A 27,597-nucleotide genomic window follows, 5' to 3' on the forward strand; every position below is an offset into this window, starting at 1 on the left:
GTGCTCACAATGGCTCAGAAAGTCTTACCCTCAAATCCTCAGTTTTATCCAAAAGATGCGACTGTCACTGCAGTGCCAGAAACAGGATCAAACTTCACTTCTAGCTACAGTGTAAGATGACTACTAGACATTTTTTGTGGAGATGGGTCTCGAACCCAGGACTTTTCATATGCACACTGCCACTGAGTAATCTTAGTTGATAATTTGTCATCTGTCAAGTTGGCCATAATGACCTGAATTCCTGGACAAACTACTGAAAAATACCTGTGTTACTTAACACATGCCCTGCCACTGATGAATATAATGGAAAAATACCAGGTGGGATGGAGAGATGGTTCCGTGGTTAAGAGCATCTACTGCTTTTGCAGAGGGCCTGAGTTCGGTTCATACACACACACACACACACACGCTTCAGACAGCTTACAACTGCCTGGAACTCTCGATCCAGGGGAACTAGAGCACGGAGTACAACAGTACAGGCTTGCGCATGCGCACAACATACAATTTAAATCATTAGGTATTAAAACAATCTGATGCATCTCTGGTTTCACTCTTTGTTCTGATTCCGGGAAGTTTGGCTCATACTTTTAAAAATAGAATGAAACTTCAAAAAGACCAATGAGACCAAGAAACAAATCAGCGCTGGGGCGCTCGGGGCGGAAGCACGTAGCTTTATTTACGGAGTTGAGTACAGAATGGCCCGTGGAGTGGCTTCCCGCCACAGAGGCAGCTGGGAAAGTGCAGCTCAGCAGCCACGTGCTCGTGGGCCGAGCTCTCCTCTGCACCCCAACCCCAGGTGCTCAGCACCAACACCCATCAACTCATTTCCACAGGGAACATGACACAGCTTCTCAAAAGACTTCCGAACATTTGCTTTCATAAGCCACAAGGGAAGGGAACCAAGGAGAGTGGGCCATTCTTCCATCAGGTGACAGTAATCCCATTAACCATTCTTAAAGGAGATTCGATGTAGGGCTTTGGCATCTCATGGAACCCCCACATTTACCACCAGACACATTTGAATAGAGAACCTGCCCCCCAACCCCCCAATCCCCCCCCCGCCCCGCCAAACATCAATTCCATGCACAGCTGTCTCCTCTTCCATAAGGTGAAATGCTTGTATGTATGATCATAATCTTTTGAACATGGCATCTTTAGGCTCAACTCTTTCCATCTTTCACCCTGAGGAGTGATTCATAGGATTGTCACTCTTAGGAGAGACTCAGAAAAGAATTTTATTTAGTGATAACTGCCATTCAATTACATTAAGCTTCTGGGAGAACAAGTGGGCTCTGCTGAACTTTACTGTGCACACACTGTCAGCTTAGAAAGCTTCCATTTGAAACACCACTTGTCCCTTCCTTTGTGGGTTTGCTGCCACACTGAACACCCACAAGTGAGAGCAATCTGCCGTCCATTTGTCACTGTCTCCCTCTGCTCATGGGTAGAAAGTGCAAACAGTAATCGTGCAGATGTTGAAGGATTGTTCTCCCGTTCCAGTGGACATGGGTGTTCCTTCCCTGTACACTGCCACCGGAAGACACATCACTGCAAATCCAAAGCCCTGCCCATCTTTTTCTGCATAGCAAGTTCTTCAAAGGGGGGTGCAAAACAGTGAACTTGAAGCATATAAAGCCCTGGTTTGTCTAACAAAGAAAAAAAATGCAACTCAAAACCGAGGCGGGCACAGAAAGTACAGATTGAAGTTACTAGAAATCTCTTCAGAGCCAGAGATCGTGGAGCGCACAGCCTGGAGCCATGCCTGCTCCTGCAACACCTCCTGGAATGGCTCTCTAAGTTTGCTTGAGATTTTTTTTTTTCTATTTTTAACATACTCAAAGGAGGTTAATCTTAATTCTTTTAAACTTGCGAAAGCGGATATATTTGACAGCATCATCAGTGAAGCAATCTTTTTTTTTTTTTTTTTAAAAAAAAGATGTTTGCTTCAAAGTAAAGTAGTCTGTTTTAGAAACATCTCCAGCTGAACCTCTCCACTGCTGGAGGTGACTGACAGTAGACAGAGATTGAAATGACAGGGGTGGGGCTGTGCCTCCAGAGAGGAGAGGAGAGGAGGGGAGGGGAGGGGAGGGGGGAGGAGGGGAGGGGAGGGGAAGGGAGGGCTGGAGGCAACAGAATCAGGACATGGAGAGAACAGAGAACAGGGCAGATAGAAAACTATCCCTCCCCCCCCCCCTTTTTTTTGCACCTTAGTACCCATTAACTCCAGTTTTTTTTTTTTTCTCTTTGAGGTTTAAAGAACAGGCAGTTCATATTTAGTTGTTATAGGAGTCATAGTAAAAATATTTCATAAACAAACTCTACACCAGTATGAAAATGCAGAGCTGGCTGTTTTCAAAGGCTTTTCATATCTCTGATAGGTTGCACAGGAAGACAACGGGAGAGCCTGGACTGTCTTGGAGAAGTTTTGAAGAAAACACTGAGACTCCCAGGTGGCCACAGAAGCCTCTTTTAGGCCGTGCAATCTGTATCAAGTCCCAAGTAAGTCAAAATTTTTCTAAAATATAGCCCTTAATATACGCACCAAGTCCGCCCTACATAGGATCCTCCCCCAGGCCAAGTAGAGCACTTTGATTTTTTTAGAATTTGAAATTTTCCTGTGCCCAGCAGGGTGGGGTCGAGTGAAGAACATCGCTCTCCCATGCTGTGGTCGATCACGTGGAGCCATTAATATCACAGACATTGTGCCTGGCAGTTAGAACCAGATCATCCTCAACACATCCTCCTGGCTGGAATCTTCTGCAAGGCAATGGAGCTACACGCTCCTGACATGACACTGTCCAGCTTTCCTTTCCCAGAGCAGCCAGGGTTCTTACTGGTGTTATCCAGTGATACCTTTGTTGCTTGATACAATTTAAACAGACTACTATGCCGATATCAACTACATTTTTTTTCCAATTTAGATGGAGAACTGAGTTCAAAACAGTCAAGGAGGCAGGGTTTCATTATTGCAAGAAATTAAGAGTTCAGTTCCTCAATTATTGCAATCCTAGGCAGGTCCTTTAACTCGAGGCTCTCCGTAACTTAAAGAGGAAGACTGTCTCCCCTTTCCCTGCAGCTGAACTTTCCTAGGTCAGGACAGAGCCACCATAACCTTATGGAGAGCAGGTGCAGAGCCTTAGCAATCACCCCTGTTTCCTGAATACCTTGGTTTTTCTCATCTGCATCATTGTGAGTAGTAGCATTAGCTAGTAAGAAGCATGGTGAAGCATCATCTCCATACTGGAGAAATAAAGTCTCCTACCAGACCACCATATCTGCTGACTGGGAACACTGTAAATACATCTTACATCCTGTAGGCTGCCAGGGTAATGTGGGAACCACGTGATACAGGCCTGGTGCTGAGGCAGCCAGTGATGAGCAGGGCAGCTGGAACTAAACAATGAGAACACGGGAAGAAGCCAGAGACGTGCAGGGAACCCAGTTTTTCAGTCTGTCTCCCCAGGAGGTGTGGGACCCGCTACCTAGGCCATCGGTCCAGCCCTCTTGCTGAGTGTACTAAGATCCACACACGCTTTGAATCATGGGCTGTGAATCTGTGTTGCTCCATCTTTACTGCAGGTGTGGCAGATGGCTAGTCAGCTAGTCGCTTTAATCCTTCAGAAGGGATTTCTGTATTTCATGCAGGGTGGTCATTGCAGATGGATTCAAGTGCTTTCCCGTTTGGCCAGAGCATAACTTCCTAAGGAGAGCCCCACAGCAGGAGAATCAATGTGATCTAACTTCTTTCCTGAGGCTCTGGAGACCCTAATCCAACTCACAGATGTGTCCTTATTCATACATTTTAGTGAAAGAACTGTGTTCCAGTTCACACTGAGATTCCCAGAGTATGGAAGGGCTCTGGTGAGATGTTCTGAGCCTTAAACTAGCCTGGCCTGAACCCAACCTGAGTCTCGATGGCTCAGAGAATAGGCTGGTCTCTAAGCACCCTTCCTGAGCCTTACTCTCCATCTCTGGGTCACATGCTCTTGTGCCAATGACCTTCAAAGTCACAACACAGTATGATCAACATAAGCAGAGATTACAAAGCACATATAGACTTACAGATCTGCCCTGGGTGAGTTACACACAGACTTGAACACACGTGTACTTGTCAATCAGGCTGAGTGAAAGCAATCTACTTCAGAAAAACATGTGTTCCCTTAGTCTCTGCCCTTAAAACACAAAACCAACACGGGCTTGACCTGACCCATCGGATGCCAGAGAGATGACAAGACACTGAGGAGGAGATCTTGTGATGTGGCAGGGCACAGAGTTTTCTAAGATACGCCTGATTCGTGGGCAAAAATCATCTATCAGCAGCTGGACCAATCTGAAAACTCTTTGTGCCTTTTCTTTCTTTGGAAAGGTGGACATGCTAGTTCCTATCAATTTATAGGGGGAGAAGGGCTGAGCACAGCCTCAGAAGCAGAAAAGGCTTTCAGGGAGGGAGGGTTCCTTCATTCCTTTTTCCCTTTTTCTTTGTTTTTCTCTCTAGCAGTTGGCCAGCCAGGTCTCAGCACACAGGAGGAGAACAGGAGCTCACTTAAATCATTTTTGCTGGTACTCAGCCACGCGCTTAGAACTACCTGTTCTCTGACAGACTTCCATTTCCCTCAGAGCCCAGGCAGAGCTGAAGGAGGCTGCCAAAGACAGGCAAAGTTGCTGCTACCAGATCCCCTGGATTTTTTTCTCAGCCACAGTGCTACATAATAAATAGATTCACACTTCAGGACTCCCAGAATCCCCTTCCCTGTGGCCTCCTAAGGGCACTTGCTGACTCTTACCAACATGGGCAGCACTAAGTTAGACGTGGGCTAAAGGGGAGAGTAAAGGGAGGAAGAAGCCCCACAGAGTCGTGAAAAGGACACATGTGGACATTACTGCTGAATTTGGGAACACAGAAATTCTACTCCGTCGTTACTTGGTTACTGTTGCTTGGCCCAGGACGTGGCTCACGGGTGCTAAGATCAGACTTGCCCTCGCTCGGTGTTGCTGCTGGGAGACTGTGGTGAATGAATTCTCTGATCAATTCTGGGCCTTAGTACAATGTTCTAGGCACCGCTGCCACTGAGAGTCCTTTTCCTGATTGTCATTTACTTGAGGGACTTAGAAGAGTTTAGCTTTTTTCTTCATGTCGTTGCGTCTCCAAAGAGGTAACTTGTCAAATTCCTGTATGGACATCCCAAAGATTTCCCAAAATACTTCTGGGGCTAAGTGGCGCTGGGAAGAGAGAAGCAAGAAGTTGTTAGTGCTCGTGGCCACACCAACGAGCATCAGGTACCTTTTCCAGTTTATGAATACAGTTAGCCTTCCATAGTCCTGACTTCTGCATCCCCAACTCAAGCCATTTTAGATCAAAAGTATTCTTTACAAACTGCATCTGACTTAAACATGTATGGACTGCTTCCCTGGTCATTTTGCCCCAAACTACACAGTTCTGCAATTATGGGCATATCATTTAGGTTGCACTGGGCATTATATGTCATCCAGAGATGATTTAAAGCATGAAGGAAGATGCGCAGAGACAATGTATAAATAACGTATCACTTTCTGCACCTGCAGACTTTGTCCTCTGTTGGGGGAGGGTGTCCTGAAATCTATTCCCTGCAGAAACTGAGAGGCACTAGCATCACTCTGAAGAGCCAGTCAGACTGGGGACAGAGGTGGCTCTCTGTGGTGCTTGTTTCCTGGGCACAGTCAGGTAGTGTCCTCCACCAGAGGAAACACCTGGCAGACTACTGCCAACGTAGTTACATTGCAGAGCTGGGCTAGTAATTGGGCACAGGGAGGTGACTTGTGGTACTGGATGTGACAGCATCACTTCAGGTCCTTGGGATATTGAAATGGTACAGGGAAAAATGGACCCTAGTGACAGTCAAAGACAAAGAGACTTCCAGGGTGTTTCCTGAGAGAGCCCCAGAGCTTCCTCCTGGTCCAGTAACAGGAGAGAAGGATGTTTGTCTCCCATTGGTCATTCCTCCAGTCAAGCCCATTTTAACACTAGGATAGCCTGAGTTAGCTGGACCTCTTCCACAAAAGCACTGTGTTGTGTTAGGGAAGGGACTTGATTCTTGTCTGAGATAGGCAGACAGAAGTTTTTTAACTAAAAATGATTCAGATGGAAAGGCACAAAGATGGCTCCCATGCCTAAGGAAGGCTTGAGCACAACATGTACCCAGATAATCCTTGAAAACAAAGAAGGCAGAAATAGACAAAGAAGAAACATGTCCAACACAGACCTAGAACTCTGCTTCCTCTCCTCTCAGTGGACTCAGCCCAACCATGTGGCAGATATGGGCCTAGGAATATCTCAGGAGTGACGGAGACGCCCGTGCTGCATTCCATCCTTAACAACACCAGCATCCGATTTCCAAAAATGTGATGGACCACACTGTGTCTCTGGGGTCACTATAGATCTTACCTGGTACTTTTACACCCTGACCTTACTGTAGGCTTAGATGTAAGTATGCGTAAATGTAAGGGCATTTGCTTACCGCTGGCCTCTCTGAAGCCAGGGTCTCCCTGCCTTGATGCTGCCTGGGTATGGAAGCATCCTTCTAGTCTCTCTTCATTGTATATACTTTGAGAATGGGCCCTGTCCTTCTCGCCACACCTCTTGGTGTCTAAGGGAACTCCGAGTACTAAAGAGAGCAGTGACCAGGTGTTATAACTCCATCTCTTTTTTTAGTTCCTTGGAGAGCCTCAAGATTTTAGTTAGTTTTCTGTTCCACCTACAATATGAGACTTGGAAAAAAAAAACAACCCTACTTTAGGGACTGGAGACATGGCTCAGCAGTTAAGAGCTCTGGATGCTCTTCAAGAGGACCTGGGTTCAATTCCCAGCACCCACACGGCAGCTCAGAGCCGTCTGTAACTCCAGTTCCAGTGATCCAACACCCTTACACGGTGTACATGCAGGCAAAACACCAGTGCATATAAAATAAAAATGAATACTTAAAAAACCCACAATTTTAGGTTTCCTCTGGAAAAAATACTTTTATAATTTTTTAGAGGCATGCTGCTGTGTGTGTGTGTGTGTGTGTGTGTGCACGTGCATACGCATATGTGCACAAGGATCCTCACTAGAGGTTACATTTTTTTGCCTTGCTTACCTCCAGCCGGGTTCTATCCACATCTCTCAGGATTTTGTTGCGCCCTCTGTTGGTCACCATGAGCATTTCATATGGGAATATCTGAGAAAGATAGACAACGCCTCTAAGGTCCAGCACACCATGATAGAGACAGCAACAAGAGCAGCGTCAAAGAACCTCTAGTGTTCAGGGAACAGAGGCAGACTCCTACACGCTCCCCCCTCTCTCTGCCGGTGACTCACGCTGCACCATGCCTTGGGAATGATTTTCTGAATGTAAGCATACTAACTTACTAGGAACGAGACATAAGGTCAAAGTTAGTGGAGATCTGAAGTAGCAGGCACACATATTGCCTCTGAAAAGATGCTGTTAGGTCACAGGACACCGTTGTGCAGGGCTCATCACTCTCAGCTATGATAGATTTGTGAATCCCAGTGTTCTGGAAGCTGACATACTGAAATAAGCCCCAAGTATAGGCACCAAGGAGATCAAGCCTATGGTTTTGTTTTGTTTCAGACAGGGTCTTACTATGTAGATCAAGCTGGCCTCAAATTCAGATCATTCGGCCTGTCCCCTCCTCCTGAGCTCGAAGATTAAATGCATGCTCCACCACATCTGGCAGCTAGATGTCTCTTAAGACACAACGCTCTGGAGCTAGGATGACCGGCCACGTCAGTTTGCCCAAGACTAATCAGAGGTGGTACGTAAGACATTTGTTATTAACACTGAGAATGTCCTGGCAAAGTAGGATATATGTGTGGCACACAATCTGCAGCAGGCTTCTGCTGCTCCAACCAGCATTGGCTGTGCCTTGAAATGCATGTGGCAGGGGTCAAGGTCACACCTAAGCAATAAGGTAGAGGGTACTAGCACTCACTGTGAGCAGAGTACTGTGCACAGTGAGGGTTTAAGTCTACTGACAACGTGGCCTACACGGGAACGGCAGGATGCTTTAAGACAAGCTAGCCTGGAAGTACCAGCCTGGAACCAGGTGGCTCTCACGCTCTGAAGACAGCAAACAGATAGGGAACCAAATCTATTTACACTTGTGTATGCATGCAATTGTGTGTACGTGCAATTGTGTTTGCATGCAATTGTGTACACATGCAATGGTGTGCAAATGCAAGTGTGTGCACATGTGATTGTGACATATGTCAGTCACACTTGCCTTTGGTTCCAACATGTTGGGCATGGAGACTCCTCGGTCCATTCTCACTGCAGGCATGTGGCCATCTGGGAGGGTCTGCAACAGAAATGCTTGCTTAGTGGTGAGCATGAACCCTCAGTGGAACCGCAGGGAGGGCTCTGAGTGTCCCCTGACTTTCCTGTTGGGTCTCAGTTCCTCTCCCTCATGTCTTTACTAACTATGGATTTCTCAAAGTGAGATCCTTACTGAATAAGAGTGATAACACGTGATCCAGTTGGAGAAACATCAGGGATTTGTAACTGTGGGGTAGTTCCTGATTAAGGCTGCATGGGTTTCCCAGGCATAAAACACATCAGGTCTATTATTTTGCTTCTGTGTTTGTCTGTAACCTGGGCTGGCCTTGAATTCTGGAGCCTTTGGCCTCGTAAGTACTGGATTACAGGATGCACCGCCATGGCTCCCTTATCGTTTTCATTCCTTATTTTAATTTTGACATATCCCCCTTCCTACGGCCCTCACAGGCTCACGAGACGAAAAGGAAGTTTGGGAGCAAACTGGTTTTCTTTCCCCCAGAGCCCTGTTTCATTTCATTTGGGGGGCAAGAAAAGGTAGCAAGTGCCTAAGCACTGAGAGATGGCAACTAAAGACCTGTGACGCAGCTGCTCACGTCTACCCTGGACAGGACTCAGGGTAGCCAGAGCAGGAGGGTCTTTTCACGCCTGGCCCAGCGCATGCCTTGTCTGAAAGGTCTGCAGTGACATCTTGACCTGGCTATCAAACATGCCTGCTCCTCCCAACTATGCAGTAAGGGTAACCAACCACCATCATCCTCCCAGCAGACACCCTCCCCCGAAGAAGCAGCATGGACCGGAAAACGAATGTTCTGCTGTGGCCAACTCAAGGAACACGTTGCTGTCCATACCTGGTAGTCTGAAAAAGGAAAAGAAAACCATTAGGGAAAGACCACAAGAAAACCACAGAGTCACCCACAGTAATGTTGTATTTTACCATAGCTTCCAAAACATCCCAAAATGAACTATGTTCTTTTCTCACTCCTGAACCACTGGTTTCCCTGAAGCCAGGAAAAGCCTGCTTCAACTCCAGGCACAAGTCTTCTCTCCTCACCACATGCCTCTAGAAGGCAGCGGCCATAACTCCTCTCTGCTAAGCCTCCTTCTGGAGAGCGCTCAGCACGCAGAAAGGCAATGAATGGATGCCTGGATACCGGTTTCCCATGCTTGCATTTATCTAGAGACTCTGTGCTGGTTTTGTGCTTGCTATTAGCTCAGAAGAGAGCTGTGGCCCTACTGTGGGATACACAGAGTATGAACACAGCAGTGAGCTGGTGATTACACAACCTCTCCTGAACCTGGGTCACAAGGAATGACGCCCTCATGGTCAGACTCCTGCTAGAACCTTACCTCGAACTCCACCACTGATGTCTCCGTAGCTGTTGTACTGGGCGAAGTCTGTGGAAACTGGCTGCAATGAGGAGAATCTCATCATTGGAAAATCTCGATGGTGGTCATTTTTATAAGAGTTGGGATTTGGGGGTGAGGGGAGAACAAACTTAAAGATCCTAAGAATCCTTCCCAGGCTAAAATCCTGAATGCCATTATGCATCTTATTAATTCTTCAAACATTGAGATCCCAGTGTTTTGCAGGCATCTGGGGTACTGCTGTCCAGCAGGCTTTTATAGAGCCAGTATTTCTTCTTCAGAGATAAAAATGTGTTTCTAAAGGCGAGACATGGTGATGCACACCTTTGATCCCAGCTTATCTCCATGAGTTCAAGACCTCTGTGGTCTATGCAGTAAGTTCCAGAACAGCTCATGGACTAGAGCGACCCCCTACCTCATTACCACCAAATGTATTTCTAGACATTGTTACATAACTGATTATTCTAGCTCGGTGGGGGAAGGTGGTTGTCACTAACCTCTTTATAGCGATAATGAATCAAGTGATTACTTTTTGCCTTATTGGAAAAAACTGCCTGCGATTTCTTATTTTAGTCTGTAAAACTTACACGGGCCATTCATCTAAAGTCAGTTTCTTCTCCTTGAAAAAGAAGTATTTTATTTTGCTTAACTCAAAAGGATTTACCAAGTGGCTAGGCAGATGGCACTTTGCCTTGTATTCAAACATCAAGATCAAGAGATTATTCAGGGTTTGGCAGGATGTCTAGTGCATAAAGGGACCTGCTCAAGCCTGGTGAGTCTGAGTTTAATTTGCAGGAGTTATGTGACGGAGGGAGAAAACTGGTTCCTGCAAGTTGCCTTCTGACCTCTATACATGTAACATCGTGCATGCTTGCAAATACACACACACACACACATACACACACGCAGAGGCATGCATACAAAATAAATAAATATGTAACAAAAATAAAAATACACAAAAAGATCAATCTGATGATGTGCTAGTACAGAAACGAGGGAGAGAAACATACAGACACCATCGACTGAAGGAAGTCTTACCCGGTGAAGGCCATTCTTTCCATAACCAGGGAGAGATGCAGTTTTAGATGATGGAGCATGTGAAGCTGAATGGGAAAAAAAAAAAAAAAAAAAAAAAAAAAGGAATATTATTTTCCCGTGCTTCACTGAGATTGCCAGTGGTCTTATACAATTAAAAGTTAGGAAAAATAATTCAAACAATACTGGGTCCCAGTGTTTACAGCACACTGCCTTCTTGGGGAGAGAGCAGGGGTGGGGGAGGTGTGATCATCTCTAGGAGAGGCTGGGGGAGGAAGAACATAAGGTCCCGTTGGAGCTGGAGCGAGCGGTACCCTTGTGATTCCCCACCACAGCTATAAGCTGGGTGTGCCTTCTTTGGAGTCCTTGGTCCTAAGAACACCATCATTTCCATGTTATAGGAGACAAGAATAGGAACTAAGAAAAGACGCAGAGCACGGATTTGAACCTAGGGATATGTGGGTGGTGCACTCCAGCCCAGAAGCCAATGGAGTAAGATACGATGATGGTAGAGCCCATCAGGGCTGGGCTCCTGGAAGGCCAGGGCTACAGAATTGTATCTGTCTGAAAGGAGGGCTGCTATGGAGGGAGCAGAGCACTTGTAGCTTAATAGCTCTGCAGCTCTGGACAGGACAACCTTCTATAAATTGTGTATTGACCTGTGTGACTGTAGCACTACATACTCAGGGAGAACAGAGGCTCACACTCAGAAGGGACTCAAGGGGTTCGAAGGGCTCACAAGCTGGTCCTGTCTCCTGGGTAACAATCCAGCCTGTGCCTCTATCTTTTTGCAGGCAGGTGGCTTGGCCCACCCTTAAATCCCAGAAGGTAGGGGAGGGTGCTGCTCACCTGAGTGGAGGGGAGAGTCATAGCGACTGGCCAGCAGGGACGCTCTCTCTCTGCTCTCCTTCTCCATCTCTTCCTTCAGTATCAGCTGCCCCAGGCCTGAGTTGAGCTATTTGCAGGAAGGAAAATAGAAAGAAACAAGGGTCAGTTTTTCCTGCTCGGAGTCTGTGGTTCCTGAAGAGGTAGGACAGGCTCTAAACTCTGATGCCCTGTTAGCTTTTCCAATGCCAGGCTCCACATTGAAAGGTGGCCTTCTTCTTCTGCCTTCCCCTAAATGCCTCAGCATGTATGAATTTGATGGGGTTTTTTTGTTTTGTTTTTGTTTTTGGTATTTTGGGGGTGTTTTGTTTTGTTTTTAATGGACAGGAGAGATTTTTGTAGATTGGGCATTCTTAAGAAATTTCATTATTTGCCTTAAAAACCATAAAAAGGAATATATGCTCACACATATTTTAGAAAATCCAGAAGAAACTGTGGTTCCCACCCAATGCATTCTGATTTATGCCCATTGCTCACTGTCCTATACACATTTCAGCCAAACCAGGCTGGCTCTCCGCATCCTCCCCCTGTGCACTTAACACCATGTGTGTTTCTTGCACCTTTGGAGTACACCGTTTGAAGTACCCACTAGCCCCTTATTGGTCAGAGTTTAGGATTGGATAGCCCTCTGGGGCAAGGGGCAAGAATAGATAAAGGGAGCTGGGGAAGTGGGCGGCTCTTGGTAGCAGACCAACCGATACCCTTTCTCTCATTCCAGATATAAATCCTGTCCGAGTTCTGAGGAGATGTGGCTAATGCAATCCCAAGGAAATCCCTCTAGCAAGACCTGCATGCCCCTGAGTGCACACCACCCTGGCCTGCAGGATCCCTCCACATCCTTTCAACCAGTCCACCTACACACCTACCCCACAGTCATGGGCTCCCTGCATTTTGTGACCCTCTAAACCTCCAGCCTCACCCTTGCTACTGGCTGCCTGCCATGTCTCTCCTACTGGACTGCGAGCCATTGAAGCCCACACGGTAGTTATGTACAACAAGCAAATACCAGGAGTCAAAAGGAAGTAGAATTGAGGGTGGCCTCACAGACAAACCTTCATCAACTGTTCTTCTTGAAGCTGCCGGCGTCTCAGAAGCTCCTCCTCGTCTTCCTCTCTGCCACTAGATCTGCGTCTCGGGTCAGTTCCTAATTCCACAGTAAAGACAACTTCTCACATCAGCCCCACGACACAGGAACCTCAGCCATAGTCTCGTTGTCTACCAAGCTGGTAAGGTGTGCAGAGGCTTTCACGCGGTGGAGAGAACAATTCCGCAGGAAAAACGTCCACCACCAACTCAGCACTGCGGCTGCTTCCCAGAGCTCCTCTAATGGGCTAGCTTGGTGTCATGTAGCTAAGGGGGGATATGAGCCTTTCAACACCTGTCTGTTACCTTGACCTGGACTTGCAGTGGCAACTGAGTCTCAAGCATCATTAACTACAGGCCAGAGCTCCTTACAGCAGGTGGAGAGGGACCTCCAGCTATTATCACCTGATGGCCAGAGCGAGGGTCCAGCCCGTTTTTTTTTTTAACTAGCAGGGAATCCAAGCCCATCTATATATCTACAACTTGCTGGGACAGTCGCTCTCTTCTGGCAAGTTTCTCAAACTTCTAGTCCCCGCTTTCCCTGCTATGGGCTTTTTAAAAGTAAACTGCCACCTTTTCTTCTACCCTTACCATTAAAAAGCATACTTTGTGTGTTTCTTTTAAAGTCGGGGTCCACAGTTTTTCTTCACATAGTAAAAATATCAGTCACAAAGGAATTTTGCTACTATTAAGTAAACACAGCTGGAAGTGCTACATTGAAACAATGTAGTGGTCAGTGCATCGATTCCAGGCTCCCAGAAAGAGTCTGTCCCAGTGACTGGAGGGCTGAAACAAGCTTTGTTGTCCCTAAATCGCTTAGGTAAATCTGGCTGAGGGAGCAGGAGCGCTTTCTAATCTAACAAAAATAAACAGTTACCAAGAGTTGTGCTTTTTGCTGTTTTGATGTAAGGAGCAAACACGTCCCACACTTTAGGATTCTAAGCAACTTCAGACTATTTGGTGATGATGGCAATGTCAAGATGACTTTCAACCTCTCTCTAAATTTAGGTCCCTACTAAGCAATGCTGCTGAGGTAGAAAGCCCGGTAGAGCCCGAGGAAGCTTCCTGAAGGGCAGAGGTTGACAGATGTTTCATTCTTAGAAGAGCCAGTGTGGATTTTCTCTTTAGTTTATACTAATAAAAATATTATCTACTAAAATTTGCAATCAGAGATATCTCATCAACTGAATTATAGAATATCTGTGAATAATGAGAATAGCTTTCTCTTCAACTATTTCTATAAATGTTAAATGCTTTTAAATGAACTTTTATTGCCCATAAAAAATTATTCTAAGAAAAAGTTAGTCTGATGAGGAAGGTTAAGGTTTTGTGGCACACTGAAGGCCTTTTGGGCTGTCAGGAGAAGTGAGGTTAGTTGAAACTTTGTAAGGCTAATCTGATTTCCAGTTTAATCCATTTCTAGAGGCCTGAGTGATTTCACTACTGACAAAATGGTAAAGACACAGACACAACTGGAAAGCAAAGAATGACATTTCCAATGCGACATTGGAGCACAGAATCATGGAATGACAGATGTAAACTCATATGCAAGTTGTATACTAGAACGCCTACTACAGCCCTTCTTAGTGGATGGGATGGCATTGCCTGGGGGCCGGGGAAGGAGTCTCAGCATTAAGGCTGCTTGTTGTGAGGGAAGGCCGCCCAGATACGGCCTGAAAGAAACTTAACTGGGAAAGTGGATTCCCCAAACTTCACCCACTCTGTTCTCCAGATCACTACCCTGGCCAGCAGCCTCTCATCCAACTGTGCTCAACCGGGGACTAATCAGTCCTTCCAAGCCACCAGTTATAGCCCAGTTCTGGATCCTTATGTACAGCCAGGCCATGGGGGCAGAGCTTTCTAACTTCTGAGCATTTTGGGTGCACACTAATATCAGTCATTCTTCTCACTATCTACTCCTTAGTCTATATACTTTTCTTAAATGACTCCGTGACATTTCTTTGCGTGTTTTTAAGCAATTCATTTTGCACTGTCCTGGGCATTTGTCTGTTTGACTTAGCTGCATCAGTTGCATACCTACGGCGGCAAGTGAGGAGGGACCCGGCCAGTGGTCCGTCTCAATCTTTGGTATCTCGTTGGGATCTGGCGCCTGGGCTGCTGGGAACTTGGAAAACTTGATGATATCTTCTGAGGCCTTGCTCTGGGCTGCCAAGGCAGCTGCATCTAGGTGGGAACCGGGGATGCTTAGCTGTGGGTCTGTAAGGCAGTGGTGGTACCACCCCACAGACATGATTCTCCATTCTTCACTGAATGCTCCAGAGCTAGAACTCTGAACACCTCTGCCACCATAGATCAGAACACTCCTAATTGGTCTCTGATTTTTAAATACTCTCAGAATTGGAAATTTTGATAATTAGAAGTTTGAATTCTAAATTTGAAATTAGGCTCTAGCATTAATTCGGGGGGGGGGGGAAGCACGGAGGCCGCAGATACACCAATCTAGTTCATCTTAATCCTTTACACACTTCATATGGTTCTTTAACTCTTAGGAGAAACTGACATGGAGAAATGGACTTCTGGTTTTGCAGGGACTCCATATGATTTATGATGGTCACCCAGACTTACTGCTCTGTTCTGGGGTCTGTTCAAACAAATGAAGACAAGAGCAGCCCAAGCAAGTGACAATAGTCACATAGTTCTCAGTGGCTATACTTAGTAGAGAACTCACTGGCTTAGAGCCCCAAAACTCATCAACAAATTGGAGGAAAACAAACCCAGTTAAATGGTCAGTCCCTGATTCCAGCTGACTTGGCAAACTGACCTGGCATTGTAAAACATTTATAAGGCTGAAGTTAAATTACTGTTCTCTGAGACTCACACATTTTTAAATCTGGAAATAGTGTTTTGGATCTTTTCTAGTAAACCTCTAACCTTCGACTGGCTTGTGTGACTTGACCAAGGTTACTCAATGATAAGGGGAAGGGTCTTGGCTGGGTAGGAAGCAGTGTGTCTCAGGATCATTAACTTAGTAGGAACAGTATCTTGGCTTAGGAAACACTGTGTCTTCCCTGGAGGACACAGTGTATTATCACAAGACTGGACATCTATGTAAACATGAAGAAAAGTGACTTTTTTTTCCCTTGCAAATGCTTCAAGAACCGAGTATCAGTTTGGGACATGACATCTTTTTTTGGCATGGAACAGGTTTTGCAGAACATGCCTTGGAAAGTGTCGATCTAGTACTACTGATTAATTACTTACAATCGTTTGAAAACAAGGACTCACAGCCAATGAATAAAGCCTTTCCTTCCACATGAAGCCCAACACTATCCAACTTCCAGGACTCTTATCTGACCAGCTAGGGAGCTAGGCACTGGAGGTTTTAATATTTACAGGTATCTCTAAACTCCTAAATCTAACTGGGTATTTTACTGTTAAAGCAAAACAAACAAAAAAGCATGATTTCAAACAGTACTTACGCATTAGAATTGGTGAAGTCAGTAGTTAGACATTCACATGTTAATGAGTGTGGGGGAAGACATTAAACCATAAAAAAAACAAAAACAAAAACAATGTTAATAAACTTAAAATGCAAGCGTGGGATGTAAAACCTTAAATAAAAAAGAAAAGGAAAACCAAACAATACACACATTTCTTCTTCCTAGAATGCTGGCCTACAAGTTTTTCCTTGTGCATTTTCAACTAAGATTGGAATCCTTCCTTATTCCTGACTCGATTTTATAGACAGCCTTCAATTTTCCAAACATAGTATGCAACTTTCAGAACTCATTGGACGGCTGTCTATCTAAGCTACAGATTTATGGCAGATAAATCCAGAGAGGCCTGATAGTAATAGGAAAAATGAGACTCATTTTAAAAAATACTCTGATTTCTTGGTTAAAAAAAACAAAAAACAAAAAAAACTATGTTCATAGAAAATAAAAACAGAATAATAAATCCACCTTGGTGATTCCTCACTTTTAGAACTATAAGAGACACATTTATCTAAATCACTGGTCCTTGCAGACAAGAACACTACTAAAACATAGAGAGTTTCTGCCCATGAACCACAAAGCCATCTACAGTGTGGGACAGAACCTGACTTCCTCAGCTTGTTTCCCTGTCTACTATGGGGCTTGTGTCTTGTATGAATTTTTGCAGGCAGTTCATTTTTATTAGCTTTAATTATTCAAACTAGTTGCAAGTTCATCAAATTTATTTTAAAAGTTTGGTTAAATTATTTAATGGCTAAAAAAAAAGTTTTTTAGGCTATTTATTGTCCTATGACAATTCCCCGTTTTTATGGACAGTATGACACAGTTTGATGGGACCAGAGCCAGGCTAGAAGTTTCCTGATTGAGCCAAGTGCCCTCTACTAGGCGAATGGCTTTTAAGTCAGTATCTGTATCCTGTCAGATTATACGGCATAATATGTATGCACTGCGCCCCAGGTTCAGTCATTCTCAAAGCAGCAGCAGGCAAGCCAAGAGGAGGGAGGAGAGCTGAGTCAGCCACTTAAAAGCTAAGGAGGAGAGCGAGTTTACCATGCTGTTTGTAGATGGGTGGTTTTCGGTAAATGTTGATCCCTTGATCTGTGGAAATGAAAAGCAAAGATGTGTGATTATGGGACCAGCTCAGAAATGGAGAAACAAAACAAAACAAAGACAACAACAGGCAAACAAAAGAGTGAACTAAATCTGAAGACTCTCAAACAAACAAAAAAAACCAGAGGGCCAACCTTTGTATTACAAAGACTGAGTACACTGGGGGGGTGGGGTGGGGGGGGGAGGGGAAGACCACAGAAATGAGCCAGATTTACACATAAATGACGTGGAAGCCTTTGTAATACAGCACAGCACACCGGAGAGGTGCCTCTTATTTGCGAGCCATTTATTTCACATACAGACTTCGCTGAACGTGGGATCTAAACAGGAAACAATGCACGTGCGGAGACGCTGAGATGGTGAGGAAGACATAACGAGTTTGGGGAAAAACAATCCCCAAATTGCTACTGTCTAGAAATTGAGCTGCCAGGAGTTACTGGTGGCTCAATTTGCTTTTTCACTTAATGAATGAAGCAATGGAGAGTGACTAAGACTAAACGTAGCAACACAACACAGGGTGATCAATAAAGTCCTAATCCAGATGGGCCAAGTTTATGTTAAGAAGCAAGAAAGAAAAGAGAAAAGCGGTGTGAAAAAAAATGCTACCTGCACATCTGCAGAGACGCCATCCGATTATGCCACCATTTCACTTTGACTAAAGGCGCTCATCCCCACCCCCAGTCTTAGGCACTGTACCTTGGAGGGGGGAATCTTCATATGAAAAACTTCAAATGTACGTAACAGGTTTTCAAGAGTAATGGGAAAGAATGTTTTAAAGGAAGTCCTAGTTAAGTGGTTCCAATCTCACTCTACCTCCTGATTTGCTGTGTATATATTTAAAAGAAAAAAAAAATTCTAGGTAGTCATAGCTATGGGAACCTAGTGGGGAATTTATAAATCTTCTGGTGGCCCCAGATGGCTGGTTGCTCTCATGGACTGAGCTACACTGAGTGGGCTTTCCAGATTTTGATGGCAAGCTGTTATTTGAGCAGCTAACACTGTGGCTATCAGGCTAAAGCTTGCAGTGTGGAGCCTAAATTGCAAGATACTTTTGTGGGCCGTGGAGGTGACTTGCTTACTGCCTAGTACAGAAACAATGCCCAGCAGAGACAATGTTACAACTCTTAAGGGGTGTGTGGTTCAGTCTTCAGGATGAGAATATAGCTCCATGGCCCCTAGGATACTTTGTTAATGACAGTGAACCACAATCTGACATCCTAGAAGGCACAATTATAAAAGTTAAAATCTTAACCAAAAACCTCAGCCATTCTTGTTGATCTTTACCCTGTCTCTGCCTCCCAGTCTCACTGAGGGCTCGGTAGGAGAACACTCACCCAGGTTCAATCCTCAGCCATGAAAAAAAAAAAAAAAACATTGAAAATGTAAGCCTTCAGTTTGATCCCATCAATTTTAATTTAGACCCTTTGGAAGGCCAGATCCTGCAATTTAGTGTTTGTCGATCGTGTGTATCTCGATGAAGAAAAATGAGAAATGGAGACAGACGAGGTAACAAAGCTACATTCTACACCGCGACAGGACACCAAGACACACCCGTGTCAGCTCCTACCTGGAACATGGAAATGTTTAGGGGCCTGAGCGTAAGTTGGAGTTAGAGGGCGGCTGTCGGGCCGGTAGGGGAGAGGGGAGTTCCGGCCGCTGGACGGCTCATTGCCTCCAATGAGAAGAATGGAGAAAACAGAATGAGAGAAGGTGGTAAAGGAAAGCCAGGGCAGCAAAACTCGACCCAGGGAGCTGCAGGGAGGGACCGTCAGGAGGGCGAAACAACGGAAACAAAACTCAGTCTGTCAACTTGACTCGCAAAGGTGGCATCAGGTTTAGTTTCCAAAGGGGAGATTTGAGCTCGGGTAGAACCAGGTTCAAAGCAGCCAGCAGCCAGGGAAGCACCATTCCAATGGCATGCAGTGGAGGTCTGGAGCTCCGCAAACCCATCAGATGCTAAGTATGTGGGAGAAGGGAAAACCACTGGCTGCTGATTCAGGACCAGTTGTCAGGTGCTTAAATCCCAAACATGTAGGTGGATGGGATGTGCAGGCCCCAGCTCCAGGTATGACTGCTTTCAGGCACAATGGGAGGGGCTGGCCATTAGAATATGTTTCTTTTGAGGCTAAGGGTAGGTGCCTTATGGTCACTCAGTCCTTCTCCTCATGGTATAAAGTGGTCTCATTGCAGGCTGGGCTTGTTTACCCTGCTCTCAAATATACAGATGGAGTCAGAACCCTCCCTGCCACACACCTGGGGACTCTTAGATCTCTCTCTGCATTGCTTCCTCTGGCTAATGAATCAATCACTAACATACTATCTGAACATCCAATCATGACCAACATAAATCAGGGAAGGAGATTCCTACCTCTGCTTCTCTGATCTCCCTACCCTGGTATTGCTACACTCACAGGACTGATGTGCAAGCTCAGAGAGGAAACTCAGGCTTTTGTCAGTTCTTCAGGAAGCTCCTTAGAGCACAGGAAAAAGCCCCAGGTGAGCTGGAAGCAATGATCTAGAAATCCAGGATATCATGGGCTAGCCTGTGACAAGGCTACAGCACTGAAAGCTGTCCTCAGAGGAGATACTGTCCATGGGGCATGAAGGGCTGGATCTTGGCTGCAAAATCCTCAAGTGCAGACAGGGGCACACAGTTACACCCTTCTTCTCTTCTGTCCATAGGAATGCAAGGAAGAGCTTACACAAAACCAGAAAATGAGCTCATCTGAGCAAGCCTCATGTCCTAAGAAACACAGCAGAACACCAAGGACTATCAAAAGCTATGGTGTTGTCTGTAACTTTTGCTACCCTGCCTAAGCTCTGGGAATGGGCAGTGCTACCAGCCCCCATGAAGCTTTCCTTGAATCCATGGATAAAAGACCCAGACATACACATTGTTCATTTTCAACTTGCCTTCTGACGAAATTGCTGGGTGCTACTTATTTCCTACTTGAAAAAGCACGCCCTTATCAATATTCTTATCTCTGCACCTCTTCACTTGCTCTAAACAGGAGCAGCCACAGGCCACAGCTCCTCCCAAGATCTCACATGGCTACTTGGCTCTCTGAAACATGGCAAACTCTTGTCTCTCCTCTCCTTGCATCTGTTTCTTGCCTCCAGGGACTCAGAAGTCCCACCTGTCCCTTCTGCCCAGCAATTGGCCCATGGGTTCTTTACTGACAAATCATGAACCAACTGGGGAACAGGACCTTAGCATCAGAACTGCCCCTACACTATGGGATTATTAGTGTGAATTGCTCTCACTGTTTCTAGATGTGTTTATTCAAGATTCAACTCTCTTTTCTAGGAATATGATTTTCAGTTTTATAAGCTCTGTAGGCTGTCTTTCCATTTGCTTGGTGGTGGCCCTTTGTAGTATAAATGTTTCATATTTGTTTGTTATTTTAGGCCCCAGGATTGAGTCCATATACTATAACTCCAGTTGAGTGCTCTGCCCACTGAGCTAACCATGTCAAGGAAATCATGGATTGTCAGAAAATAGTTTTGGCCAACTTCTTCAAGTCAAGCCATCCCAAATCTGGCTAGCAATGCATGAAAGAAGTCATTTGCCAGGGCTTTCAGATGGGCTGAATATTTAAATGTCTCAGTACAGACATTTCTAGGTCACCCCAAAACAGACATGAAGTAAAATGTCACTGTCTTGAAATATGAAAAGCAATAGCTTGTTCATGTCTGACAAAATAGCGTAGCAACCAGGTTGAGAAGGGCAGGAGAGGGAAGGTTATGTTGTGTTTGCTATAGCTACAGCTGAACTAGAACTCAGTCTCCTTCATTCTCACCAGTGCCAGCGCATTCCCTGGCCAGGAGTGAGTGAACGACCAACACAGGCCAACTTCCTACTTCTAAAGCTGCTTCTCACCTGACTTAGGAAACCTCTCTGTGGGATGAACCAGATGCTGGTACCCAGCATTGGGTTCACAACGGCATCACCTTATGTCTCCTCCATTCTAGTTGACCAACTTAATGTTCTCAGTCTGGAAAAATCTTTTAATCCTATAAGTGTTAGAAAACTGCTACGCGTTGAAAAAAACAGATTAATTCTCCAAGGAAGGCTTAGAGAAGTACCACTCTCTGCTTTTTGTAACTTGGAGTCTGGAATCATGAGCTCTGGCCACTGTCAGTTCTGAAACATACGGTTCCCCGCCCTTGATCCCCCTGTCACCCTCATGTCCTCACTGACCGTCAGAGTTCGGGAGAGGGTTTTTGTGAGTTTGGTCAGATGAGCACCCAGGAATCCATCTCAACGATACAAATTAAGCAGTGTCATATACACACTAAAATTCAGCACATGCTGGGCAGAGGCTGAAGGCTGCTAAAGGCAGGTATCAGTTCCAAGCATGGAAGCTGTCTGTCAATAGGACCCCCTCTGCCAGGCAGCAGTAGAAATTGGTCACTTTCCCAAGAGTGAAGACTCTGGGTGATTCTGGGCTGAAAAATGCTGTCACAAGTTGTTGCCTTTGACCTGATTGTGTGTTCTCAACAAGGACAGACCTTTTCAGTTGTTAAAAAAAAAACAAAAAAACAAAAAAACAAAAAAACAAAAAAACAAAAAAACAAAAACAAAGAACAAAAACCACTAGTAGCATAGGAAAGTCTTTGGGACTAGATTTAATTTTATGATCATCTAAAATTCTCCACAAGACTGACTAAAACAGCAGGTAAGAGTGATTTCTATGACACACTAAAAAAAGGGGGGGAAAAAAAAAGGAGTGATTTCTGAAAGGCATTGACTCCTCACTGAAGCCTTGACAGTGTCTAAGAGCAGACCAATGCCCTGCTTTGTTTTTTGTCTGTCTCCTGCTTGAGGCTGCACAGTCCCTAACAAGAGTTTGTCCACCCCACCTATCCCGTCCCCAGTGAGGCTGCAGGCAAAGAGACAAGTCATCCTATACTGACTTTCTCTTTAGGAACAACGAACCCCCACAGGACAGACCATCCCCAGCATGAGAAAGATTATGATACAAAATCTACATCCTAAAGTGGATCATGTCACAGGAAACACCACTCATGGGTGGAAAGAGCAATCAACAAGCTGTCTACCAGTGTATGCATGCATGTGTGTATGTGTGCAGGCATGTGTGTGCAGGCACAGTCGCTCAAAGGCCAGGGTCATACTAATTCCTTTTGATCCGCTTCCCTTTATAATTTAAACTCATGATATCTGACTACATTTGAAATGTCAGATGCAGATTCAAACAGAAAGAACAGATTTTGCATTTTTGACACTAAGACTCATAGAAGTAATACAATCTTTGTAACTATTTGATGTTTCTACTGGGAAGCAAAATCTTTGTAATTTTGTTATTTAAATGACTGAAATAATCTTTCTATCAGCCTTACCAAGAATGCAATTTTCTGGCTAAAAATTTTGCTTTCACATTTAGAGTACATGCAGATTTATCCCAAAGCGAGCACATCTAATCTGGAAAAATCCCTCTGGATATGAAAGGCCTGCAGTCTAGTCCAGGTTCTGCTTCCTCCCAGTTGTGAGCCTTTAGTCAGCTACTTCATCAGGAACCCTGATCCTAGCTCTCCTCACTAGGCGGACATCACAGGAATGCTCTGAAGAATACGTGGAATGATTTCAATAAAAAATACTTTAAGATCTAGAGATGTGTTTCAATCTGTAAATGTGCTCATAAGTCCTGTATTTGATCCTCATACCACATAAACGGGGGCTGGGCACACAGACTTGTGATTTTTGTCCTTAGGAGAAAGGCAGGAGGATCAGGGGTTCAAGGTCATTTGCTTCCACATAGGGAGTCTGAAGCTAGCCTGAGCTACCCAAAAGTACTGAGATCCATGCTCATGATTTCACACTGACCCTAGGATACCTCATCTCATACACCTAATGGTCCAGGAGAGAGTCCCTGTCCTTATGATTAATACATGAGACAGTGTTTAAAAGAATAAGGGTCAGTTCAAGGTCACATAGCTATCAAGTGACAGGGATAATATTTAAATCCAAAATATGAGTGTCCCAGACTCAAGGTGGGCCACTAATATTCCCCAAGGTATTGTGCTTTTTTTTACACATGTTGTGTGATTTTAAAAGGCCTATTTAACAAAAATTACCCTTCTGAAAGACCAAACACATCATAATTAGACAAAGCAGTTTGTACTACTTTAATGGGTCAAAATGAGAAATTTTATCTTGATTTGGTCAAAAACTGCCATATAAGGCTCTCATTAAAATACATAGCTGAAGCTTTTTCTCAGTAATTTCTTTATGGTTATATAAAAATTCTTTTAAAAATAATAATAACCACGACACTCAGATATTAAAAAATCCCCCCATATTAACTATTAATAATGATTTTAAATAGCCAGTCGAGACTTCTGGAAAGTGCTGTGCCTACCCCAAAAGTTTAGCTAATGGCAAATGATATCTTCAGTCACATCATTTTCTTTAGGGTAAAAAAAGCAACTTATCTTTATGTGCAGGATTGTTTGTCTACATGAATGTATGTGTACCATGTGCATGCAGTACCCACAAAGACCAGTAGAGGGCACTAGCACCACCCCTGAACTGGTTGTGAGCTGCCACATGTGTGCTGGGTATTTAACCCAGGTCCTCTATAGCAGCAGAAAATGGTTTAACCACTGAGCTTGAGATAACTGCACACTGAATTCCTAGTACATCTATACTTCAGAAGTCAGCTGATCAGGAGTGAGGAGCGTCAGGAGCTAGAGAAGCATTCCATCTACTCAGCTACTCAGCAGAGCAGATGGCGCAGGTGCTGTGAACTGGGGACACAGAAACCCTGACAGCCATTCTCAGATCCATGCTTGCCTCCACCTCCTGCTTTTTCTGTTGGCTCACATAGATCAAATCAAGACAATACAGCAAGTTAGCAACTCTCTGGGGATTCTTCACTTAAAAGACCTTTCACAGCCTGCCAGGCTCTCAGTTCCTGCAGGTAGACAGCCCAGGGCAGAGGATGCTACTCAAGCTGTGGCTGGAACAAGGAAGCAAACAGGCAGGGGGGCCACACAGGGAGTAGAGAGGAGGGGTGCAGGGCCAGGAACAGGAGGCAGGAGGCAGAGCCTCTTACTCATCATTAAATTAGACTCACTCACCTGGGGGGGGGGGGGAAGGAGGGGGAGGGAGGAGGAGGGGGAGAGACGCTACACTGTTGTTCACACATGTCCATGTCACTACACTGTTCACACGTTCATGTCCTTCAATGTCTTATCACCATGAAGACAACTTTTCCTTATTACTTAATCCTGCTGTGTTTTGCAGAAACATATCACAAATGAAACCCAAGAAAACACCCACGTATATATATATTATATTTTGCCAAGGACGCATACAAAGACAAAATAATAATATATATTTTTCTAATCGGCTGGAGATAGATCTTAGTTTCTAAGTACACACCCCATAGCTTTGTACAGAGCTCTTGGAAACGATGCATCTCTTGGAATGCGAGATGCCATGCCAGTTCTAAGGCTGCAGTTGGAGGCAGTGAGGACACGGGCAGGCATGCTGATGGCTAGAAAGCTCAGAGGCTCTAACTCTTGGAGATACACCTTATTAGCCTTTGCCGGGAGCTAATAAATCTCCGCTACACAGGCCAGGCACTAGCGGCCTGGAGGCCTGCCTCCTTACCTTTGACATGGGGGAGGAAGTGGTGTCGGAAGGGGGGGTTGGGACGGGAGTCGTTGTGGGTGGAGCTGAAGCTGCTGGTGCGCAGGGGGGACCACCTGTGCACACCAGGAGACAAGAGCTCTGTGCGGCAGGGAACCAACCAACAGGGCGGGGCGAGGTGGAAACAGAAAAGAAGAAAGAAATTAAAACGGGAGCAGGGAAGGTGCCCTAGGTGGGAAGGACGTGAAGAGCGTTAATCAGGTATCTGAAAAAGGAGGAAGGCAAGAGGGTTAGGAACGGCCCTGTGGGAGGGGCTAGGCCAAGGGCGGAGTCTGCAGACAGCCCCAAGTGGACACAGAGTCAATCTCTGGGAATAAATGGCTTGTTGAACATGCTCTCCGGGACACTGTCAAGATAATGCCAACTATACAGCACCAGGACTGAGCACAGCACGTAGACAGACTCAACAGCTCCTTTTAAAGTGTATTCAACAGATCAACCCTTGGAAATGAATGCAGACAACGGACAGTCATGTCAAGAAAATTGAAGAAACAAACTTAAATACAAAGGTTTTGTTCTGTTTTAGTTGCAGGCTGATCCCACTGAAAATTGGGTTTTATTTCCTATTTCTTATGCATTAGGAAATCTCTGCTGTATTAGCTGAGCAGGTAGTTACACAGGAGGCTCACAGTGGTGGGGACTCTGGAGGTAGGAATCCAGTCGCTCAGAGGGAGAATGGACCGTCAAAATTCAACCCAGACTCAGGGAATTAAAACACCACCTGGTATCCAGAATTTACAGGGTGGATACTTGGTTACACAAACATCACAAATATGTGATTAACTTTTAGGCATCAAACATGTCTTGATGCTAAACGCTTGGTGTCTTGCACATGTGTGCTACATCGGAAGAGGAGGTGGGGAATGTTCTGGGCTCTAGCATCAAACCCAGGACATAGGAGACAAAGCTTTCTCCTGCCCACTATGGAAAGGGCTTTTAAAGGAACAACTGTAGCAGAGTGGCCATTCCTTTGCTAGTCAAGATGCTTTCAAAGGACGATTTCCCTGTGACCACACGCCACTCTGACAAAGTCAGGGCAGGATTTAGTGGTCTCAGCATACGTCACATGTAGAATAGTACACCGAAGTGATTACAAATTACCAAAAGGTTAAATAAAAACTCATGGCCGTGTGTGTGTGTGTGTGTGTGTGTGTGTGTGTGTGACTGAGAATTGACCTCAGGGCCTCACACATGGTAGGCAAGCACTGTACGATGAGTCACATGGCAGGCTTGTCCAGGGAAACCCATCTGTCAATGAAGGATCCAGTAGTTTTCAATCCTCTGTGACCTTGAGAAAACAGCAGCTTGTCTATATTCTGATCATTCCCATTGGTTTTTAATTCTTGAATATTTTACTTATAAGCTAGCATTTGCATATGTTTGTTTTCATTAGCCTGGCCAGCTGCAGGAAGCTTCAAATAGAGTCTTCTAGATGATGCTTCTTAAGGACTCTGTTTCTCCGGGGACTCTGATCTGTGCTGGGACTTCCACACACAAGATTTCCACTTATAGCCTCAGGAACTGAGACCTCTAAAGATCAGAGGACTTCATACCCTCTACCACAGGATAGCCACTCCATTCCTGAGGCTGATTTCAACTCTTGGGACTCGAAGTGGTTTCAAAGTTACCCAAAGGGACTCTCAGGCCTCACTCTAGGAGGGGCTTCACCATGCATGCACTTGGTGTAACACTGGGTGAGGGCTTTAAACTTTCCAACCAATGGCTAACATGGACTTCAGATGATAAAGTAGGAAAACATATTTTCTTTCAGAGATCTTTGTTTTAAGTTTCAGGGGAATGAGATTTTCATCCAATTCTTTAAAAAATATCCTTTGTTCTCAGTAGGTCAATGTCAAAATGTAATTTAATAGCTCACAGTGAACACAAGGATAAAATGACTCATTTTAAAAGACATAATACAAAATAAAGACGGACACTTTGTTCTACCAGAGGGCTAGAAATATTTAACGGCCGGGTTTTTTAACATGCTGTCAATGGCGTGAAAAGAAAATCACACAGATACGTATTTATCATGTGGAACAGATCCAGGGGAGAGCAATCCTTACCAGGTCGGTGGAAGTGCTGGGGCGAGCGTGATGTAGTTGGAGTGTAACTGTGCCGGCTGTACACAGGGGAGTTGATGGAGCCCTGGCTGGTGGACCTGTGGATCATCCGATCCCGGACATCCTGATACCCCTGCAGGACGGTGTGAGAAAGTGAGAGTCTAAATCATCTTCGCACAGTTAGTGGACATTTCTAAGTAAAACCCAGTCCACAGAGGTAGTTGGGGAATTGCTGTTATAAGTGTCTTTGTTCAGCGTTCAGGGTTATAGTCATTAAATACTCATGTGCATGGATACTCAATGGTTAATGTGTTCTTCTCACAATCAACAGTCACTGCAGTTATTAAAATTTAAGGAATAAAATTTATAAATGCCAACAGTGCTAGAGGAGAATCTGTGTGACCACATCAGATCCCACAGTCACACTGGGGCTGAGATCTGAGGCTTTACTGTGTGACCACATCAGATCCCATAATGGTTTGTCTTCACTGTCAACTAAACAGATTTATAATCACCATGGAAAGCACATCTCTGGGTGTGTCTGTGAGGGTGTTTCTAGGAAGATTTAAGTTTTCAAGAAAGATGGAAAGGCCCACCCTGAATGTGGTGGCCCT

The 27,597-nt window shown here is 45.0% G+C and overlaps 1 protein-coding gene across 7 annotated transcripts in view; it reads right to left on the reverse strand.

The window, feature by feature from the left end:
* Nucleotides 1-1,217: 1,217 nt before the first annotated feature.
* The window catches only part of Ablim1 (actin binding LIM protein 1), a 202,373-nt gene continuing 175,993 nt past the window's right edge, over nucleotides 1,218-27,597 (reverse strand). For 3 of the 7 annotated variants that reach the window (XM_076925713.1, XM_076925681.1, XM_076925699.1), the window contains 9 exons: nucleotides 26,987-27,116; nucleotides 24,882-25,001; nucleotides 18,813-18,917; nucleotides 17,186-17,233; nucleotides 14,718-14,864; nucleotides 12,650-12,741; nucleotides 11,562-11,667; nucleotides 10,716-10,780; nucleotides 9,622-9,720 (listed from right to left, as the gene is read on the reverse strand). In XM_076925713.1, coding sequence (XP_076781828.1) covers nucleotides 9,637-9,720; nucleotides 10,716-10,780; nucleotides 11,562-11,667; nucleotides 12,650-12,741; nucleotides 14,718-14,864; nucleotides 17,186-17,233; nucleotides 18,813-18,917; nucleotides 24,882-25,001; nucleotides 26,987-27,116 — 897 coding nt within the window. In that variant the 3' untranslated portion in view covers nucleotides 9,622-9,636. Of the gene's footprint in view, nucleotides 5,221-7,112; nucleotides 7,194-8,259; nucleotides 8,335-9,160; nucleotides 9,169-9,621; nucleotides 9,721-10,715; nucleotides 10,781-11,561; nucleotides 11,668-12,649; nucleotides 12,742-14,717; nucleotides 14,865-17,185; nucleotides 17,234-18,812; nucleotides 18,918-24,881; nucleotides 25,002-26,986; nucleotides 27,117-27,597 lie in introns of those variants that run through there. The other 4 variants (XM_034499328.2, XM_034499324.2, XM_076925691.1 and 1 more) reach the window with 4 other exon arrangements.

The sequence above is a fragment of the Arvicanthis niloticus genome, chromosome 1 (assembly GCF_011762505.2).
Source record: "Arvicanthis niloticus isolate mArvNil1 chromosome 1, mArvNil1.pat.X, whole genome shotgun sequence".
In the NCBI taxonomy this organism is placed as follows: domain Eukaryota; kingdom Metazoa; phylum Chordata; class Mammalia; order Rodentia; family Muridae; genus Arvicanthis; species Arvicanthis niloticus.